This window comes from Saccostrea echinata, unplaced genomic scaffold, assembly GCF_033153115.1.
Source record: "Saccostrea echinata isolate AGI-Se365-2 ecotype Australia unplaced genomic scaffold, CSIRO_AGI_Sech_v1 ptg000009l, whole genome shotgun sequence".
NCBI lineage: Eukaryota > Metazoa > Mollusca > Bivalvia > Ostreida > Ostreidae > Saccostrea > Saccostrea echinata.
Window position 1 is genome coordinate 13,609,206 of NW_026889758.1, and position 23,289 is coordinate 13,632,494.

At 33.9% G+C, this 23,289-nt stretch overlaps 1 protein-coding gene across 6 annotated transcripts in view; it reads right to left on the reverse strand.

The window, feature by feature from the left end:
- The window catches only part of LOC133181809 (ras GTPase-activating-like protein IQGAP1), a 148,280-nt gene that overhangs the window by 40,100 nt on the left and 84,891 nt on the right, over window positions 1-23,289 (reverse strand). For 4 of the 6 annotated variants that reach the window (XM_061316421.1, XM_061316418.1, XM_061316422.1 and 1 more), the window contains 17 exons: window positions 20,987-21,061; window positions 17,741-17,890; window positions 15,499-15,639; window positions 14,988-15,072; window positions 14,569-14,733; window positions 13,856-13,879; window positions 13,058-13,125; window positions 11,061-11,193; window positions 8,585-8,687; window positions 8,241-8,379; window positions 7,319-7,406; window positions 5,683-5,792; window positions 4,847-4,961; window positions 4,266-4,432; window positions 4,038-4,172; window positions 3,434-3,542; window positions 1,274-2,914 (listed from right to left, as the gene is read on the reverse strand). In XM_061316421.1, the coding sequence (XP_061172405.1) occupies window positions 2,795-2,914; window positions 3,434-3,542; window positions 4,038-4,172; window positions 4,266-4,432; window positions 4,847-4,961; window positions 5,683-5,792; window positions 7,319-7,406; window positions 8,241-8,379; window positions 8,585-8,687; window positions 11,061-11,193; window positions 13,058-13,125; window positions 13,856-13,879; window positions 14,569-14,733; window positions 14,988-15,072; window positions 15,499-15,639; window positions 17,741-17,890; window positions 20,987-21,061 (1,927 nt within the window). In that variant the 3' untranslated portion in view covers window positions 1,274-2,794. Of the gene's footprint in view, window positions 1-1,273; window positions 2,915-3,433; window positions 3,543-4,037; window positions 4,173-4,265; window positions 4,433-4,846; window positions 4,962-5,682; window positions 5,793-7,318; window positions 7,407-8,240; window positions 8,380-8,584; window positions 8,688-11,060; window positions 11,194-13,057; window positions 13,126-13,855; window positions 13,880-14,568; window positions 14,734-14,987; window positions 15,073-15,498; window positions 15,640-17,740; window positions 17,891-20,986; window positions 21,062-23,289 lie in introns of those variants that run through there. The other 2 variants (XM_061316419.1, XM_061316420.1) reach the window with 2 other exon arrangements.

The following is a 23,289-nucleotide window of genomic DNA, read 5'->3' on the forward strand; positions in this document are numbered from 1 at the left end:
TTGGCTGAAATTGGTTCAGCAGTTTCAGAGAAGAAGCTGAAAATGTTCAAATGTTCACACATGATGGACGACGACAGACAAAAACAGACAGCAATAGGTCACCTGAATGACTCAGGTGACCTAAAAATGTATTATAGTATGAAGAAATGATCATTTTTACCCTCTTTGCTGTTTGTGTGCTATTACATAGATGAATAATTTTAACACTTGTGAGATTGATGCAAATTGAGGAGATTTTACATAAAGAATACATTAATATTAACTGAAATATCGAAGAAAATTGTGTTACGAGATTTATTTTCACTTTCTTATTTGTTGAAGCATAGGCATTTTGCTCAGCTTGTTTGATCATCTTCTTTGGATAAAAATTGCTCTGTGGTTTCAGAAAAGGGGCTGAAAATGTTCTAAAGTTTAAACAAGACACAATTTTATCAAGCAATAAGCCACTTTACTGGGGTACCAAAAATAGGTGTGTTCCCGTTTTGCACACATTTGATAATTAGGTAGAGAACAATAGGTGTGAAATATGTTTTGATTGCAATTATAGTCTGATCTCCATCTGGGATTTACCTGGAATTACCTGTATTTTACCAATGCATTATAATATATATTTAAAAGAATAAATTTTGAAAATTTAACTTGTCCAACCCAAATGAAAATGAAGTTGATAATTTAGACAAAAATCCTTACATGTGTATCGCAGTTCCGCCTGTTTTTTTTTTTTTTTTTTTTTATTTCCTAAATATAAAATGAATGAGTAAAAGAATTCAATCTTGATTATAATAAATAGAGAGAGAGAGAGAGAGAGAATCATAGAATCATATGAATAAAATTTTAATTTTGACTAGTAATTTTTAATACTTTGATGTTTTTTTAATGGTTTAATATAGTTTTTTCATATTATGAAATTACAGAAATAAATCAAAATCTCAAATGCAAAATTAAATCATTTTTCTTTCTATTCTACCTGTAGATTCTCTTTCTCCAAATTCACAACTATGATATAGACTATAGCAATTAAGTAATTATCTTACCTGGACAAATTCCGGTTTTGCACACATTTTTTAAATACCTGAAATTCAAATGTGTGCAAAACGGGAACAAACCCAAAAATAACCTTGGTCTTTCAATTCAATCCGCATTTTGCAATTAAATAATTCTGTCAAATATAAAGACAAGCACTTTGCCTACAATATCTTTATGTTAGCTTCTTTTAGTTTCAAGATGCTTTTGACGACATACAGCATACAACATTAACAATGCCACAAGAATGTTTACCTTAACATTTATTGTAGAATAAAATGATATACATCCCTTTTTTAGCACCATTCAAAGTCTCTTAGAAATGCATGAGTGAATACATTCTTTAGAATATGACTTAGAAGCAAGTTTTGTAATCAGAAAACTGGTATGGACAATAAACAAATGACTTCATAACAGTGACTTACAAAAATGCATCTTTTATATCTATGACGTATGTCAGTGGTACTTTTAAAATCCTTATCATGAGACTGAATATCATATCTCAATAAATTACTATCTCAAACATACAGGTAAAAAGATAACACTTAAAGTACAGGTAAAAATGCATAACTTCAATTCATTAAATGTAGTAGGGGAGTTGAAGTTCTAGATTTTGTAAAATTGCTGCACAAACAATGCATACAGCAATAAAAAAAAGTTTTAGCAAAATATAGTGGCATAAATGATGAATAAAACCTCAGAAAATCTCATCTTTTTTAAGCTTAAGGCCCTCAAGTCATAATCAAGTCACCTTGGTAATAAATTTTGGCCCCCCTTTTATGGATGTACAGAAACCTTAAGTTTTCATCAACTGGTTTCTACACAATCGTGGTTTGAACATATTTTATTGTATAAATAGTACACAAATGGTTTGATCACAAGCTCTTACGAGGTTCTCACCATACAAAAATCAGATATTAATATTTCACGTTCCTCCTCTTTTCTAACCAGAGATTGTTGCAATACAGATAAACTACAAGGTTAAACTTTCGATTTGGGAGGACTTCATTGAACCTTTTTTTTATAAAATGTCTGGCAAAGGGGTGGCTAATAAACTCTGTTTGAGAACAGATTTTCCATACTTCTGGCTTGAATATAAAAATAAATTTTTACTTGTGTAACAAATAACAGGAATGTTAATTTACATTTGGTCCCAGTATTACAAGTAATTCAAAGAGCAAGAAATAAAACAGTGCTAATTCTCAAAGTTATATAGCCTTTAGTTTTAATATCTTGAAATGTGACTTATACCTGTTGCAAATGACCTATTTGTGGATTTAATCTAACTTTTCATGGAAAAAAAGTTCCTTCATTCTAAACATGTACATACTTTATCGACAGCAAAGCATTTGAAGGTTATTATCATCTGGCAATATAATAACCTAGTATACTAAAAAACTTTTCATAAACAAATGCAAAATTAAAAAAAAAATCAGATCTTCACTGTCATAAAAGCACTTGCACATGCGATTATTTAAACCACGATCCTTAGGAAATGTAAACACCGTCGGTTCTAACATTGAAAAAAGTAAAGCTACAGAGATATTATAATTACAATTCAAATCTTGTCCACACAGTTTGACAAAAGCCAGTGTATAGAAACACATAACTCTCCTCTGTGGTGGCAAATATAGCAAAAAAGTGAAGGAATAAAGTCAATAAAAAACATAAAGGAACGCTTTATTGCACTTAGAGTCAGCAAGCATATGATGCCGTGCACCTATTGTTGTGGCGTCAGGAGTAATTCCCCTTGTTAGCTTTCAGTGTAGAATTACTTCCCTTGGCCATAGAATTTCTTGTTGAGAAGGAAGATGAGCAGGTTAACATTAACCTTGGCATCATTAAATAGTTCTATGACAGCAACACCTTCATACTGCAGCTGTAACAAATCCTGAAATATATAAAAACATGTGTAGGTTTTGTCTTCATTGTCATCTATCAATATCATGTACATGTACATCCATTGTGTTTCTGCAAAAAAACCACAAAATTCTGTCATGATTTTGAGAGACAAAAACTGAATTCCTATTTTGACAATCTTAACAAGGCCACTACAAAGCAGAGCATCCCCTCACATTTCCCTAAGACCTGGGGGTCAGGAAATTTCCCCGCCTATAATAATGTAATCCCCCAGTTACTCTGGTGTTCTCCCTCATCATCCTGTTAAAGGAAGAACCCTAGACCCCCTTCTACTTTTTAAATGTCCCCTGCTATTTTAATTCTCAGGGACAACCCTACATCACAAGAGAACTTAAATCCCAAAATAAACTTCACTGAGAGGGGATAATAAACTTTCATGAATACAAAGTAACTCATGGATGCAGAGACAGGGTCTTTAGAAAATGGGTGCCTACCAGATTCCTCTGTATAATCTACAAGAGTAAATAATAAGTTTATATGACAGGGTTACCTGGAAGACTAGATCAATCTTTTTGACATCCATTCCCATGAACTTGGCCTGGACTTCAAACACCCCTGGATCAGCAGTTTCTTTGATCTCAAACTGAACATTCTTGAATCTACAAAATTAGAGGTAGTATGTTATTACCAACAGGAAGCTGATTACTTTATTATATCTGAATCTAATCCCTTTACTTGTATCTAGTTTAAATTCCATGGACAGATTGGGGAAAAAAAACGAAAAAAGCACCAACAACTCACCAGAACAAATAATTTGTATGACATAATTAATCTCTGCATTGCTTACTGATTAGTTGTGATGTATTTAATCTCTGTATTGCTTAACTATTACTTATGACAGATTTAAACCCTGCATTGCTTAATTAGTAGTTGTGAAGCATTTAATCTCTGCTTTGCTTACTGGTTAGTTATGATGTAATTAATCTCTGCATTGCTTACTGGTTAGTTATGATGTAATTAATCTCTGCATTGCTTACTAATTTATAGTTATATTGTAATTAATCTCTGCATTGCTTACTGATTAGTTATGATGTAATTAATCTCTGCATTGCTTACTGATTACTTATGACATAATTAAACTCTGCATTGCTTACTGATTAGTTGGTAGTGTTCCTATTTCTAAGATGACTCCTTTCTCATGAAGCCTAGCTGCACTGTATTTCAGGGATTCATAATGCACCTTCTTCTCGCCATCTCCTCTTCTGAATAATCCCTTTGACTTCCTATTGCTGAAGAACATTAGTTTTCACATTATAGGAGTAATCACTCAATCAATACCAGTAATTACAGTCTTAAATCTAGTCCAAACGATAATTTCTTACTTTCCCCTTTGTTGCAGATTTTCAATACATTTCTGGACATAGCGATTATAGTAGTCAATCTGGGATTCATAAAAGGCTCGCTTTGCCTGTAAACTTTTTACAGTTTCTCGAACTCTCATCAACTCATGTTTACGACTGTTTCTGTACCGTCTTTGATTTCGAATATCCTGTAAAACATCAAGCCAAAGTTTAGTATACTATTTACAGGACTAAGATCATCAAATTTTCCTTCATAAAAAGGTATAGAAATTTAATATTTTCTTATTTCCTGTAAAATATCCTGTAAAACATCAAGCCAAAGTTTAGTATACTATTTACAGGACTAAGATCATCAAATTTTCCTTCATAAAAAGGAATAGAAATTTAATATTTTCTTATTTTTGAATCTCTATATTTTACCAGGTTTTCCCATCCTTACTTTAAACCTCTGGAAGTTACCTGTGCAATCATATTAATCATATCCTGGTAACCGTTTGACAATAACCTGTACAATCATATTAACCATATCCTGGACAGGTAACCATTTGACACTTACCTGTGCAATCATATTAACCATATCCTGGTAACTGTTTGACACTTACCTGTGCAATCATATTAACCATATCCTGGTAACCGTTCTTCCTCGTTACCATCTCATTCAGCTCCAAGTTTTGTAAGTTTTTCTTGATTTTTGTTTTCATTATCCCAAGGGGCATTCTAGGAAGCAAGACACAATAAAGGATGGATTGCAAATTGTTAAGTTGATCATGATAAGTTGACATTTGTTGTCATAACCTGTGTACCAAACATTGTAACAAAAAGATATCATCATTCATTTTAGTTAAGACTGAAAATAAATGTCAACTGCAAAAATAATTTTATGCACTAATTTTATCATGTTTTCAAGTTTGGACATTTGAAATTTGATAAAAAAAAATTAAAAATATATGCTACAAACAAAAAAATTGGATGAATGGATTGGTATATCTTTGTGAAAAATTTTGGTTTACATCCGAAAACCCTTCAGTGTCAGTTTTTATTTGCTAACAAAATCTCTCAACTATTGGGGTATATTCTCAAACAATTTGTCTGACATGGGATTTCTTAAAACCTTGAATGAAAATTAAAACTTTATGCTGCTAAACTTACTTACTTTACTTATATAAACATAGATTTAGCTGATGTTTTCATAATTTTTAAAATGAATTTGTTTGTATTGTCTGTCCTTAATTGGACACAACAATAGCTTGATTCCTTTTTTTTTTTTCATACATAGCTTTTTTCCCAGGAGGTTTAAAAAGTCTAAATATGGCCTCGCCCACCCAGGGCTCTTAAGATCTTCAAAAATATAGTAAGTCATCACTGACAAAGCTAGCTTTCTAGTGTCTTTTGGCTCTGTTATCCCCCTCCCCCCTTTGAATCCATCTTCTTTTCTTACCTTGTGTCTCCTGACATACTTTGTTGCCTCATAAGTCCACCCTCACTGTCAATTTTAGCTTTTTGATCTCGCTCATCTCTCTTTTTGACCAGTGCTTGATGCATTTCCTCCTACATATATGATATTGAAAGGAAATTTTAAATGACTAATAACAGGTTTATGATGTTTTCATGCAAATGTCCTATGCCAATAAAGTGCACCACCATGGCATGTGATACGCCTGTCAAATATTGCTCAATTATCATAAACAATTTAGAGCTGAGTGCAATGAAAAAGGTCAAGTCAACGTTTGTACAAAGATTTCAATCATTTCTAATGCTTGATGTGCATCTCCTTTGGTGTAGTTATTAGAACAAACATCATATATTTCTACAGGTGGTTGTGTTTAAGAGTTTTACAAATGTCCATCTGCAGCTTTATTCATTGTATTTCTTATGAATGATAAACAATGCTACAGCCTAATGAAACATCAAAACACTAATCACTATGTTTATTCTTAGACTGTAAAACTGTCATCTTAGCCAGACATGACATTCTGCAATTTTTTGTTGAGATATAAAAATTAAAAGAAAAATATTACATTATACAATATCAAATTAGTTTTAATAACTTAATTTTCACTAATTTATTTTGAAAGTAATGGCTAGCCAACAAGAACTATTTAAATTTGACAGATACTATCAATTGCAATTAAGAGGACAGATTCCCCTACCCATTCTTAAGAGATATCAGGGTTTGAAATTCACAGTTTCCCACTTGCCATTTGCAACTAATTTTTCGTGTGGCCAACTATTTACCTTACAGTGACCTTTAAGTAGGATAAGACACACCTTTTACCTAAGATGCATTACCAAGTTTGATGATTCTTATAGTTTTCCAGTTATGAGCCAGACAGGATTTTGCCATATCATCTTAATCAAAGGTCACAGCAACCTACTTTTAATGTGTGACTCACCTTCTACCCAAAATGTACCAACGGACAAAGTTTGATTACTCTAGGCCTCAAAGTATTTAAGGTATGAGCAGGGCAAGAAAAAGCTAACATAAAGACAGATGGACAGACAGACAGACATGAACACCATACCATAATACATCCTTGAGTATGAAAACTAATAAATTTCCTCTCTTCTTTTAAGTAATAAGCTAGACAAAATAATACAGAACAAGAGATGTTTGTGAAACACTTATGCCCACCCCCATATAATTGGAATTTTTCTAAGTCCAAGGGGCATAACTCTGTCAAAAATTACTCGATCGTACCCTATACACAACTTGACTTAGATATTCTCATGATAAATCTGTATACCAAATTTCATTTCAGTATGTCAAACCTCTACGAAGAAAATGAACGGAAACTGCAAATAATTGGAATTTTTCTAAGTCCAAGGGGCATAACTCTGTCAAAAATTGCTTGATCCTACCCAAAACAGAACTTGACCTAGATACTCTTATGATAGATCTGTATACCAAATTTCATTTCAGTATATGCAACCCCTGCAATGAAAATAAACGGAAACTGTTGGTGGACCGACAGACAGCAGCAAAGCAATGCCCTCCTTTCTTGGAAGGGGGGCATAAATATCTAAATTGAATCTCTGAGATCCTTTCTAATAATTCATTCCAAATTTTCTCTGACCTGTTCCTCAGTGGCGGGTGTGTCTAGGATCTGTACGAGCGTGTCCCCCGTCTGGCAAGCTACAACATCCACCACAAGCCTCTTTGTCCTATTGAGTATACATAATTTATATATATATGGCTACTGTGAAAAGATAAGAATAAAGTAGAAGAAAATTAAGAAAACTTCACATCAGAGACAAATGTCACATATTTTAGGAATTTTCTTGCTTAATAAAATGAAATGTTTTCATAAAGATGACAATTCTCTGACAAAAGACGGAGATTAAAATGAAATTCAAGCAAATCAAATAACATGTGGTTTAAACTGATATAAATCATTGTATAATGATTTTTCCATCTGGGGGTGATCCCCGTTATTAATCCTCCATTACCAGTGTGTTTATGACTTTGTATGAGCTATATCTATAATAAGGCCGTTATTAATCCTCCATTACCAGTGTGTTTATGACCTTGTATGAGCTATATCTATAATAAGGCCGTTATTAATCCTCCATTACCAGTGTGTTTATGACCTTGTATGAGCTATATCTATAATAAGGCCATTATGAATCCTCCATTACCAGTGTGTTTATGACCTTGTATGAGCTATATCTATAATAAGGCCGTTATTAATCCTCCATTACCAGTGTGTTTATGACCTTGTATGAGCTATATCTATAATAAGGCCGTTATTAATCCTCCATTTCCAGTGTGTTTATGACCTTGTATGAGCTACATCTATAATAAGGCCGTTATTAATCCTCCATTACCAGTGTGTTTATGACCTTGTATGAGCTATATCTATAATAAGGCCGTTATTAATCCTCCATTTCCAGTGTGTTTATGACCTTGTATGAGCTATATCTATAATAAGGCCATTATGAATCCTCCATTACCAGTGTGTTTATGACCTTGTATGAGCTATATCTATAATAAGACACCTGACAAGGAGTTGTTTAACATCTGCCTGGTCATCCTCTGGAACCTCAAACTTGTTACTCAGTGTCAGAGAGATCTCAGTCTTCCCTAACTGAGTCTGTAACATCTTCCTCATGTCCTCGTCCTCCGGAAGGTCCGTACCTATACAACAGAAGGGAGGAGACATTCTGTAAGCAAACTAGTGAAATCAACCAATAATATATCTCATACAAAGACTCTCATCATCACTATTCAACCACAAATAAAAATTAAAATAAACAGGACTGGCTAATACAGGAAAAATAAATATAATATACAAAACCTCATCTATTCCAGTAAAATTCTGAACTCCCCCAGAGGCACTTACCAAGAAGTTCATCCACAGTCGGGGCTTCTTTGAGATCCTCCAGAAGTTCATGAATCGGGTCCTGAGAGTCAGGGGCAATCTGGTCCTCGTGCTGAAGGAGAAGCTGTAAGAAAACATGATACACAGTGAAGATCTTCAAATAAACATGTTACACAGTGAACATCTGTTTTCAAGGAAACAAATATATATCTTTTTTTCCAACATTATGTTTAACACAAATTATTTTTGAAAGGCTTTACCTTTCCTAGTAAATCCTTAGTAACATACATACATTCAAATGATTCAAAAAACCTCCCTTCAAAACCTGTTCAATGCATTTAAATTTCAATTTGTACTGCAATGCATCTTCTAAAGTCTCAGTTTCTGATCCACTCTACATAAATCAACCCTTGACTTGGGAAGAGGACTGATGTGCAGTACAGAACCAATTATATGGGCCACATCGCTCACCTGAGCACATTGGCTAGGCAAAAGCACAAATCAGTTCAGTATTGAAAAGATTACCGGGGGGGGGGGGGGGGGGGGGGGGGAATCTACACTACCTGAGGATAATTCCATATAAATATAACTCATCATGGCTTTGCTGTTCTTGAGAAGAAGATTTTTAAAGATTTTTCCTATATATTTCTATGTAAAACTTTGATCCTTCATTGTGGCCCTGCCCTACCCCTGGGGGTCATGATTTGAACAAACTTGAATCTACACTATCTGAGGATGCTTCCATATAAATATGACTCATCATGGCTTTGTTGTTCTTGAGAAGAAGATTTTCTTGAGAAGAAGATTTTTAAAGCTTTTTCCTATATATTTCTATGTAAAACTTTGATCCTCCATTGTGGCCCCGCCCTACCCATGGGGGTCATGATTTGAACAAACTTGAATCTACACTACCTGAGGATAATTCCATATAAATATAACTCATCTTGGCTTTGCTGTTCTTGAGAAGAAGATTTTTAAAGATTTTTCCTATATATTTCTATGTAAAACTTTGATCCTCCATTGTGGCCCCGCCCTACCCATGGGGGTCATGATTGGAACAAACTTGAATCTACACTACCTGAGGATGCTTCCATATAAATATGACTCATCATGACTTTGCTATTCTTGAAAAGAAGATTTTTAAAGGTTTTTCCTGTATATTTCTATGTAAAATTTTGATTCTCCATTGTAGCCCCGCCCTAACCCCTGGGGTCATGATTTGAACAAACTTGAATGTACACTACCTGAGGATGCTTCCACATGAGTTTCATCTTTCCTGACCCTGCGGTTCTTGAGAAGAAGATTTTTAAAAGATGCTATTAATTTTTCACTAATTCTTTATTATCTCCCCTTGAAAGAGGGCATGGCCCTTCATTTGAACAAACTTGAATCCCCTTCACCCAAGGATGCTCTGTGGCAAGTTTGGTTGAAATTGGCCCAGTGTTCTGGAGAAGAAGTCGAAAATGTGAAAAGTTTACAGACAGACGGACGGACAGACGGACTACAGACAAAATGTGATCAGAAAAGCTCACTTGAGCTTTCAGCTCAGGTGAGCTAAAAACTATATTCCCCATTTACCTTATGAAAATGTCATGAAAAAATTGCACAAAATGACCCCCACCCCATTTTTTGTCATAAACTGGTCCAGTGCTCAGAACATTTATGAATACATTTTTGGCAACCACTGAGTTCATAGCATGGAAGGGGGATAACTTTCATAACAAATCTGTAAACTGATGCTGCATGCTGTGTTAAATCCTCATCTGGAACATAAAAAATCCTCCCCTAGCCAAACTCAAACTTCACTGACGAGTACCCTTGTTAAAGAGTGTACAGTGTATACATCCCCAGTTTTTAGGACAGAAAGAAATTTCTTCAAGAGAAATCCTTGTCCTCAGCAATTTTTCTTTCCTTTTGGACCAATCTAACTGATGCTTTATCTTATGAGTGCCCTTCTGTAATGAGTTTGCAGTGATCTTGAACCTCTTTTCTAGGTCAGAGTGTAAATGTGTTGAAATCCTTGTTAGGAGAATATATCATCTGCCCTTGGACCTATTTTGCTCATACTCCAGTGACTTTGAAGTCAAAAGTCAAGGTCAAATCAAGTCTGCGTAAAATTCTTGTCCAAAACATATTTCTCATCCCTTTGTCCAATGTGGCTTATGCTTGACCTAAAGTGTCCCTTGGTTAAGAATGCAGTAACCTTGAGTCAAGTTTTAAGATCTGGGGTTAAGTTTGAAGCAGACCTTGCCTAAAGTACGAAATTTCTGCCCATTGGAAAGTTTGGCTGACAACAAAACCACAGCATTCCTTGGTTTAAGAGTAAGCAGTTTTGAACAAAATCAAAGGTCAGATTAACAAGATCTTGTGTAAACTTCATGGAGGGAGTGATTACTTCAAGCTACATGAATTAAATAGCCATTCACTCAATAAATTAAAATTAAACTTAGGGAAACTATCACACACAGAAGTTGGTACTGACTATTCCCAGCCTTACCTGATGTGTGTCAATGATTTCTTGTACAGAGATGTAAATAGATGGTTTGGCGATCGTAACTATGTCTGAATACTGGTCCACATTGAAGTAATGCTCCGGTTCTGGAACATCGCACGCCTCTACACAGTATCTCCTATTAAAAAAAACATAGTGGAATTTTTTACAGGATGAAACCTAGTCTGTACATCTCTACATTTTTGCATATAATTTTATTAAGGTATTTTTCGTCTAATATGACTTAATTTCCTAACCTTAAATATCCATCATATATTTAATCCTCTGACATTAATTTAAAGCAATTAAAAATAGAAAAGGATATATAAGAGAAATTTTTAAAAATGTAATTACCTAAGCAGTAATTAATCATCAAAGATTGCATTGTGGTCTACGAGGACAGGCAAATTTTTCAAAATAAAAATCTAAATACTACGAATACATAGAAAGGCTGCGGAGGAAAGATGTATTTACACATAATAATTGGGTTAAGAAGAACAACTGAAAGGAATTTTTACCAGATAGATTTTTTTTCATTAATTCATTAAAATCAGAAGAAGATATCTTTTCAAGGACAGGTGAAGGTCATGAATTAGGACACACGCAGTACAGTTAAGGTGCCAAATGGAAATATCGGCGAATTTTTTAGATAGAAAATACATACTTTACATGGATGGGTGATTCTTTTCAGGACTTTACTATTATTGGACAAATGTAATGTGGTTGAAAATTACATGTTGAGGATGATTAGATTTCTTATTTAGGTTTGTCATGTGATGTGGCCATCACGTGATTTTAGCAAATATATCTGCAGTATTGAGGTCATCCATAAATTCCAATACTGCAAGGGCATAACCAAGTTAAAAATCTAAGCTTAATTTATAATTATTTTCAACACTCTTTGTAGTTTATAAAAAGTGCTGCGAACCTATATAGATTCTACTATCTAACTGCTAAAATTACATTTGTTAGACCGCATAATTCCTTGAGGGTATGCCCTTGCAATATATTGATTTATTATGACCCTTCTATTACCCTTCAATGAATCTGCATACAAATATACAGCAGTATCGCTTGTCTAGGGAATGTACGGGAAGTATATGAATAAAATCATAAAAAAGACATCGCATCCAAGTTAATGGCCTTTTTTATATCTGCAAATAATATTTTATTTAATTACAAAATACATTTTTCGTTGTATAAAATATAACTTGATCCGCCTCTCACTGCATACAAACTGTGTCAAATTTTCCGATATGACATCACATTGCGATCAGTGAATTGTTAATATAATGCTGTGAGGGATTTAACCAATGACAAAAATACATGCAATAGTAAGTATTGATGTAGTTTAAAGCTATCCAACAGTTTAAAATAGCAAATCATTTCATTTTGTGGTTATTTGAAGAACTTGTATTTTTGTGTGATGTCATAGTAAGCATTTCCCGTATAAATTAGGCCCCGCCTCCTTATTGTAGCCTTAACTGTGCTGCGCATTCTACTCATATAATGTCAATAAATGGGAATTAAGTCTTAACATATTGAGTATTTAACCACTGCACATCTGTTATGTATTCAGTTTCATTGAATTTGAGACTATTAGGGATGGAATACCATAAGTTACATGTAACACTAAATATTAGCAATAAAACTGATAATGTATAAATGACAAGGCTCAATTAGGTATGTTGAATATGAGTTATAACAATTGTATAAACAAGGTATGACAAACCATAAACATTTACAATTAGGCTTCAATAAAGTCTTAGGATCAACGCTCTGCAACTTTGAGGTGATGAAAAGTTAACAATGATAATTAAGTAGTACTCTGTATGCAGAGTTGCCATTAGTATAAAATACTTGAGTTTTTTGAATATCAAACTATCTACATGCCATAATGATTATTTTCTATATAAATGAACAAACATAAGCCATCCTTTGACTTGAATAAAAAGTTATGAGGTCACTTTAAGCATTCCATGGCCTGAGTTTTCTGGACTTACTTGAATTTCTCGTGAGCTTGTCGAATATAGTCATTCATTGTGGCCAAGTAAGAGCTGTCCCCTCCAAACTGTAAAAAAAAAACAACCCACAACATGCAATATCAGTTTAAATTTAAAATTAGTCTTAAATAGATATGGATATGTTACCTCCCCTTACTTTCAATAAAAATCTTAATTGCATTTTACTTGTTTGAACAAAATAAAATACTACTTCTGTATCTCTGTTTTAAACATAAAAATTATTGTATGTCAACCCCAATACTCTGAAGCATGCCAAGTTACTTTTAAATATAAAGATGTCCAGTAAGCGTATATATTGCAATTAACCCCCAGAAAATCAGGATCGCTTTGATGCATGATACACATCAATGGGTAAATTAACATTATAAATTATAAATGTGCATACTATATCACCCTTAAGTAAGCAAGCACTTTCAAAAATGAAAATGAAATTCTACTCAGGCAAAGTAAATCTCTCGTAAGCAGAGAGGGTAAAAAATTATTTATTATCTCGATACACATTATTGAGATTAATTATCACAGTTTTTTTTTAATATGTAAAGACAGAAAAGTTTCTTTTATATGTTGAGTACATGTCTATATTCAGAGGACTAATATACTTCAAGAAAAAATAAATTCTGTGCTTAATGAATAAAAAGGGAGATAAATTTTCAGTTATAGCCATGCAATTCAATCACTAGTATGACACAACTGATGCCAGCATGGTTAAATTTTGTATCCTGTGACCATGTCCAAAGCTAAATAGAAAAGGTGAACAAAACAAGCAAAAATACATACTTCTGAATAATGTTCAAATGATGTCTAAAATTGTCAAAGTTAATGAAAGTTGTCAGGAGCACTTAGAATTTGGAAAGTAACTGATTCAATTCTACAAGAAAATTTAGTTTTACTTTTTCATTTTTTTTCTTTACCTAACACCTTATACAAAGAATTTCCAATCCCAAACATGTTATCAATTTTCTCATATTTTGTGTTCACTATCTTCATCTTTTCTTCATTTGTAATGAAAAAGGGGGGAAAGGTTACAGTCAGTAATATTTGGTTTTATATTTTATTATTTCCAGAATCCTACTGTAAATTATTTCTGGTTATAAATCCCAAAGATCAATTTCCTGTTACATAAATGCAGCTCTATAAATTCATCAAGTCTAATCATCACTATGTCAGATTATTACGTTCAGCATAATAAAATTAAAAAAGATAATAAATTTATTACATAATATAAATACTTCTTACAATGTTTACTCTGTTACACAGTGGAATGTATAAGAAAAGCAGAGGAAAAAAAACTGATAAAAGGTTACATGATCCAGAACACAATATATGTATTACTTTTCTTGAATGTAAACAATGTGTAGAAAGACAGTAAAAAAATCCTAATAGGCTGCAGGAAGAGTTATAAAAAGTGAATGCAGACAAATCATAGCAATGTTTGTTGTACATCTGCACTGAACACTATTTACAGTATTAAAACTTGTTACACTACCCACCCCTTTGTTTGATGCAGCAAACTGCAGGATTTTGGCTACAGAGCCCAGATTTCTTCTTTGATCATTAGAAAGTTGTTTATCTGCTTCCACATTGATGATGTCAAAAGCATCAGGGGCCACAATGGCAGAGTTGATGTATCGATAATACAACAGGTTACCAACAATCTACAAAGAATTGATCTGTATCTTCAAATGTTATTTCAGTGTGAAAACAAACATTTAAATGAAAGAATTTTTTTATACAATAACCAGTCTCACTTTTTTTCTTTGTTTAAAGTAAAAAAAAAAAAAGGGTTTCCTAATCTGATTGAAAAACTGGAAAACACAAACACATCATTCAAAGTAGATGGACATCCAAGTTACACCCCCTTGCACATCTTCAATAAAAAATAAGAAAAAAAAAATAGGAGGAGGCTGACCTTAAGTACATCTTTTTCTGCTGCCTCAGGGAACTTCTTCTCCAGAGCTGCCTTTAACACTTTTGCCATGTATCGCATTCCATATCTGTAAAACCAAATGTAAACCTACCAATCAGTGAGTAGTATAGAGTAACGACCCTATCACTATTTCATCATCCAACACAGTTCATAAAATGTACTCTGGAATATCATCTTATTCATTTGTGAGGATAACCTCTACACTTAAACAAAATAATATGAAGCTTATAGTACTGGTATGTATTATTGTAGATTCCTAAATATACACGAGGAATTAATTATCGCGTAATTTCACGAGAAGCATCACTCGTGAAATAAATTTACTCACTTTTATTTTTATGGTACTGATATTCATGTAAAATCTCTAAATCAACCGTCCGCTCATGAATTATCGTTCTCACGCTTTGACGTCAAACAGCCATTTTGCTGTATTAAGTACTCACGAAAAATAGGAATCTACAGAAACATGCTCAAGACTGAAATATACACTTACGGAATTTTATCTAGAGAAGAAGAGATTGCGGTAAGGAATTTATCTGTGACCTCGATCAGACGTGTAATGGACTCAGACAATAATGCTTTGACTTCTTCATGCTTTAGAGCCTGTTCTGTAGTCACGTCATAAGGCAAACCACTGAAATACAAACACTTTATATATATACACGTCTACGTACATCATCTGAAACATTTTTTACAATTTGTATATTCTCATCTTCATCTAAGAATCCAGAGCCCTTACAAATTGGAAAGGGGAGAACTTACTTAATATATCATATAACATTTTTGAACAAGTTTTTCTTTTATATCACGAATGTAATGTTTTACTAGTTACCCTTAAGAATGCTGAATCGAACCGGAAACAGTTATATCACATGATGGAAACAGCTGATCATCCTTGTGTGCTTTTATGCTACACATTATAGCTCAGGTTCAAGATTTAATGACATCAGTTGGTAAGCAAATGTAAACAACAGAGCATAGTTCAAAACATCAGGAAAACATTTCTGGGTCATATGTCTAAACTTTAACAATTTTCATTTTTTGGGGGGGGGGGGGGGGGTTTAATTTTAAAAATGTTATATAACATATACCACATGGCTTCTTGGGTGACTATAACAGAAATATTTGCCCCTCAGTGACAGAAAAGCCCTGGCCTGGAGTGTTACGTCACCCTCTGCCTTCGGCATCAGGCGACATAACACTCCAGCTTTTCTGTCACCTTAGGGCAAATATTCTAGTATGTCACCCTCTAAGCCATGTGATATATGCATAATATAACATTTTTGAAGAAGTTTTCCCATGATATCACAAATATGATATTTTTATCCATATGCCCTGAAAAACTGCTGAATCACGCCGGATATAGTTATATTACACCGGAAACAGTTATGTTGCCCTCCTGAACACCGTTATATTCCCTCGCGTGTAATCATTCTGCATATTAATTAAATCGGGTTCGAAATTCACAGAGGCAGTTGCTAAGCAAATGTAAACAGTTCCGCGAAAATGAAAATGTCTGGAAAACGTCTACGTTTTTTTTATGTTCATTTAAATTCAGAGGAACTAGATAGTTTGATTGAGGAGAAAAATTCCGTAAATACAACAAAAGTTATAAGCACAAGTGTCAGCGTGCTGAAAACATTCTGCAATGAAACGACGGAATATTTCGGAATTATTTATAGAGGAAGAGAAATCAGCCTTCATAACTTTCAGCTGTCCCCCGTTATCATTTTAACAACAATAGTGTTAATGTTCCTTAGCATTATTATTGAAACAATTGGTACCCACCAATCAACTATTTAAAAAACAATTTGCATGTTTTTTCCAGATATTTACACAAGTCCATAGTCTTCAATACATATGTCCGATTTTGGTTTTTTAAAAATGTTATATACCATATATTACATGATTTCTCGGGCAACAATACCAGAATATTTGCCCCTCGGTAACAGGAAAGCCCTGGAGTGTTATGTCGCCCTCTGCCTTCGGCATCGGGTGACATAACACTCCAGGGCTTTCCTGTCACCTCGGGGGCAAATATTCTGGTATGTTGCCCTCGAAGCCATGTAATATATGTATAATATCTACAACACTTCCTTGGTATATCACCTTCATGTCATGTACTAGCTTCTCATATTGCTCTATTGCAATCTTATTACCCAGTCATTCTTCTTAAGACCTTGACCTAGCTAAAATGACCTTGAGTCAAGGTAACAATCACATATTTTGGGCACGGAAAATTTCAAAAAACTCTTTTTGAAAAAGTACATTTATTAACTGCTAGAGTTCTTTAGTTACCAAGTTATGGCCCGCAAGTTTCCCTCTCAATGACTTTGACCTTGGCAAAATCGCACTTGACTTTAGCTGTGACAGACCTGATTTTGTTGATGACATAACTGTAATCTGTGTACTTACCTGGCTTTGTTGAGGACATACCTGTAATTTGTATACTTACCTGGCTGTGTTGAGGACATACCTGTAATTTGTATATTTACCTGGCTTTGTTGAGGACATACCTGTACTTTTTATATTTACCTGGCTTTGTTGAGGACATACCTGTACTTTTTATATTTACCTGGCTTTGTTGAGGACATACCTGTAATTTGTGTACTTACCTGGCTTTGTTGAGGACATACCTGTAATCTGTGTACTTACCTGGCTTTGTTGAGGACATACCTGTAATCTGTGTACTTACCTGGCTTTGTTGAGGACATACCTGTAATTTTTATATTTACCTGGCTTTGCCTGTTGAGGTCTCTGTCTGGTTGATCCAGCTTTTGTACACTTCTACTGGGTTGGTGTTAATCTTCATGTGTTTATCTTCAATCACCTCATTTATCAAAGGGTTCAACATCTCTCTAAGAGAGTTCTGTCCCCTTTGATTTCTGTAAGAATAAAAGTCATATTTATATTGGTGATGTCCACTTTACAAATCAGAATATCTTTAACAACTATTTAGTACAAAAATCATTTAGACAGATAAACTGATTTCATTTAATTGATACAATTAATAATGTAAAATGATTATTCACAGCAACATTATTTTATCTCTTTTACTTCAGTAACTAGCTAGACGGGTTTTCCAAACACTCAACTTATACTGAAAGCATCATTAAAATGATTAGATACAGTAATTTATATTAAGTATATAAATATAGTAATTATGTGCTTGTTCTTATTACATGTAGTTGTTTAAATGATCAGTATGCGATATTTTTCAACTACAATGTGTTTTGATACATCCCCTTAAACTTCTAATACACATAATTTTTGACAGATAAATAGCTGATTAAATATGTACAAAGAATACATTGTTGTGTGTACATTTAATTAGTATTAAATAAGGTTGTACAACCCCCAGTATCATCAAGTAGTCAATCATACACCTAATTTTACAACTAATGTTTGTTCACAAAATCTTGTCCGACACAGAGATAGTAAACAACTTATCATATTATAAAAATGGATTTATGGGTAAAATTGCATTTTTTTCTTTAAAAATGTGCCTGTCCTAATTCTAATATTTTTTTCTAAGCTGAAAAATGCATCAAAAGCTGTATGCTTGAGGTATTTAATAAATATTTCTATAATTCTTTAATCTGTACAAGCCCAATAATATATCCAATTGTGTATTTCAGTATGTCATATTTCAAATAAGTATTGTCTTGTATGGTATGCAAAAAAGCTAATATAAGGCCAAACTTATGCCTTCAAAATATCTAACAATTTTCAAAATAAGTAATCACATTTTTACAAATCCTTCCAAATCACTGAAAAAATAATATGAATTTAATCATATCTGAAAAAAATACATAACATCTGGGGGAAAAAACAGTAAAGTTGTATTTATAGAAGATTCTTTATCTTTGACTGTAAGGTGCAGATATCAAAACAACAAAATTGGACCTCTTCTTTTTTTCTTTTGTTTTATACAAAAATAAATAAATAAATAAATAAATAAATAAATAAATAAACAAAAACAAAAACAAAACAAAAGGAAAAAAAAAACAAAAACAAAAACAAGTAAAGTGAAATTTGAGTTATAAGACATTCAACTTAGTTCTGTGACTATAATAACTTTATTATTTTTTTAAAACTCTAGCTAAAAAATAGATATTTTAAATCAAATATACAATAGTTTATGATGCATTATTATATTCTGGTCATCATCATCAAAACTTCATTTCTCAAGACATTTCAGTTTTGACCAAATTCTTAACCAAATAGATCTCTTTGATAAACATCCTATTTAAAACCCTTCCAGGTCAAATTTGTCTTTCTTCGGATATTGTGTTAATGTGACTAGACTCAAGTTCAACAGTGAATTTTTGTTACAAGAATCTATAGGTTTTATCATAATTGAAAGTGAGGAACTATAGTACCTTAAGAATCAGAACTCTGTATGCATCTATATATAACAGAAGATTTCAGAGAAAATTGATATTGGCTGATAGAAGAATTCAAATATGTGACTATTTCCACCTGGCTGTATTAGAAGAATAGATCTCGGGCAATCTGCAACAAAGCTAAAGACTATACAACCCTGAAGAAACTCCTCATCAAGTACATTAATCCATGTTTACAAGAACTAGAATACATTATGACAAATAAATGCCATTTTAACAAAAGTTTGCAACTCATTATGCTATTTTGATAAATCACTTGGAAAAAGATTCTACACGTAATTAAATGACAAAAAATATGAATGCCAAGAAATCTATCTAGAACATTCTTAACCCCCCTCCCCACATGTTCCTTCCTGTGATTTAGACTACTTCTTTGAAGAGATATGAAAATTTAACTCATGTTCAAAGCTTCTTCCCAATATGTGATATTTTCTAAGCAACTCCAATCACTGACCAAGTCAAGTCTGCCATGGCTTCCTATATCCACTTCCCCAAGAATAACTTAAATGAACAAGATGTGTTTGTGAAAGACTGATGCCCCCATATGGCAGCTTATGGTCGTTATAGTTTTTCAAAAAATGGTCAACTCTAAGGCCAAGATCATGAGTCAAAAATGTTGGTGCCCAAAGAAAGGTCTTGTCACAAGGAATACATGTGAAACATAAAAGCATAGCACCAATCATTCAGAAGGTATGGTCAAGGTTAAAAGTTTTTCAGAAGTAGGTCAAACTCTATGGTCAAGGTCACAAGGTCTAAAATAATGGTACCAAAAGAACCAAGGAATACACATGTGAAATATAAAAACCCTAGCATCAATCATTCAGATGTTATGGCCAAGGTTAAAGTTGGTTAAAGTTTCACAAAAATAGGTCAAACTCATCCTGGGGTCAAAAATGTTGGTACCCAAAGAAAAGTCCTCTCACAAGCAATACACATGAGAAATATGAATGCCCTAGCACCAACCATTCAAAAGTTATAAGTAAGGTTAAAGTTTCTGGGGACAAATAGATTAACAGACAATTATGGACAGACTGACCAAAAACTTTATGCCCCCAATCTCTGATTGGGGAGGAGGGGAGGCATAAAAAGTCAACAAATTTTCTTTAAGAACAATGTTACCCAGAGATTATTTTTAAAAAACTCTGTAGCCACATACTGTAAAAGCACAAATATTCGTTGGGGATTTATTTTCGTTTATTTCGTTGTTAACAATTATCAACGAAATTAAATCCCACACTGAATTTTTATATGACTATATATAGAATAGGGTTACTTTCGAAACAACAAATTTTAATGCCCACGAAACCTTCTTAGATGACAAAACAACGAAATTTTATCCCCACGAAAATTTGTTCTTCTACAGTATATACAGAATCTCTACATATAAATGACTCACTAAGGAGAGAGTAATCCAACTTAAAATCTACCAGTTCAACAGCAATGCAAAATCAAAACTTATGTCAAAGTTACCAGGAAAATTGTGAGGGAATCGTAGCACAACACTAATGTGATATTCATTAAGAGAAGCAATTTCATGAATATAAAAGGTGTGTTACTGTTGCTTGAGATATTTACCTGTTAAATCCAACGATCATTTTAACAACCAAAGGGTTTCCAGTGACAAAATCACTCATTTTGTCTACCTTAGATCTGAAAAAGAAAAAAAAAATGATGCTAAAAAAAATGACATGAAAAGGGAAAAATAAGCCTCACAATTAATTACTAAAAATCAATTACAAATCTTGTACACACTGGTTAGCTGCAAGAAGTAAAACAGTAAAAAATATTCTCAGTAAATTTGCTCAATTAACACATTACTGAAAAAATTAATAAATTCTTATCAGAATAAATAAAGATTTAACATCAATAATTACCTTAAAAATACTAATAATATACATCAAATTACAGAGGTCAAACAGAATGAATAATTTTTCTAAATAAAAGTTAGGGCTGTCTTTCAAAAGACAGAGAAAACATTGTACTTCATATAAATCTTTGCTGTGTATAAACACAGAACCTCTCCCTGAATTGTCCCTGACTTTCTGTTTATAAAAAGTCAACATGGTTAAGGCAAACCTGGTAAATCCCAAGGTTCTACAGTATAGAGATTAAGAAAATGAAAATAACACCAAGAAAAAAAATCACACACACTCTCTAATATAGAAAGAGGGGTAATATTTCAGAATTTTAGATCTATCTCCCAAGAACATTCTTACTTACAGACTTCATTAATGTGATTTTGTGAAATGACAAGAAGTTGTGATGAAACCATAACTGATGTATCATAGTGCCTCAAGATTTGGTAATCTGTATGTGTCAGGGGTGTCTCAAGATTTGGTTATCTGTGTGTCAGGAGGTCATAAGATTTGGTTATCTGAATGTGTCAGGGGTTCTTCAAGATTTGGTTATCTGTATGGGTCAAGGATGCCTCAAGATTTGGTTATCTATATGTGTTAGGGGTGCCTCAAGATTAGGTTATCTCTATGGGTCAGGGGTGTCTCAAGATTTGGTTATCTGTATGGGTCAGGGGTGCCTCAAGATTAGGTTATCTGTATGGGTCAGGGGTGCCTCAAGATTTGGTTATCTGTTTGTGTCAGGGGTACCTCAAGATTTGCCTCAAGATTTAGTTATCTGTATGTGTCAGGGGTGCCTCAAGATTTGGTTATCTGTATGTGTCAGGAGGTCATAAGATTTGGTTATTTGAATGTGTCAGGGTAGCCTCAAGATTTGGTTATCTGTATGTGTCAAGGATGCCTCAAGATTTGGTTAGCTGTATGGGTCAGGGGTGTCTCAAGATTTGGTTATCTATATGTGTCAGGGGTGCCTCATGATTTGGTTATCTGTATGTGTCAGGAGGTCATTAGATTTGGTTATCTGAATGTGTCAGGGTAGCCTCAAGATTTGGTTATCTGTACCTATCAGGGGTGCCTCAAGATTTGGTTAGCTGTATGGGTCAGGGGTGTCTCAAGATTTGGCTATCTGTTTGTGTCAAGGATGACTCAAGATTTGGTTATGTGTATGGGTCAGGGGTGTCTCAAGATTTGGTTATCTTGATGTGTCAGGGGTGCCTCAAGATTTAGTTATCTGTTTGTCTCTGGGGTGCCTCAAGATTTGGTTATGTTTGTCTCTGGGGTGCCTCAAGATTTGGTTATCTGTATGTGTCAGGGGTGCCTCAAGATTTGGTCATCTGTTTGTGTCAGGGGTGCCTCAAGATTTGGTTATCTGTTTGTGTCAGGGGTGCCTCAAGATTTGGTTATCTGTTTGTGTCAGGGGTGCCTTGGTTATCTGTTTGTGTCAGGGGTGCCTCAAGATTTGGTAATCTGTTTGTGTCAGGGGTGCTCAAGATTTGGTTATCTTGATGTGTCAGGAGGTCATAAGATTTGGTTATCTGTATGGGTCAGGGGTGCCTCAAGATTTGGTTATCTGTTTGTCTCTGGGGTGCCTCAAGATTTGGTTATCTGTATGGGTCAGGGGTGCCTCAAGATTTGGTTATCTGTTTGTGTCAGGGGTGCCTCAAGATTTGGCTATCTGTTTGTCTCTGGGGTGCCTCAAGATTTGGTTATCTGTTTGTGTCAGGGGTGCCTCAAGATTTGGTTATCTGTACGTATCACGGGTGCCTAAAGATTTGGTTATCTGTACGTATCACGGGTGCCTAAAGATTTGGTTATCTGTACGTATCTGGGGTGCCTCAAGATTTGGTATCTGTTTGTGTCAGGGGTGTCTCAAGATTTGGTTATCTGTTTGTGTCAGGGGTGCCTCAAGATTTGGTTATCTGTTTGTGTCAGGGGTGCCTCAAGATTTGGTTATCTGTTTGTGTCAGGGGTGCCTCAAGATTTGGTTATCTGTATGTGTCAAGGGTGCCTTGGTTATCTGTACGT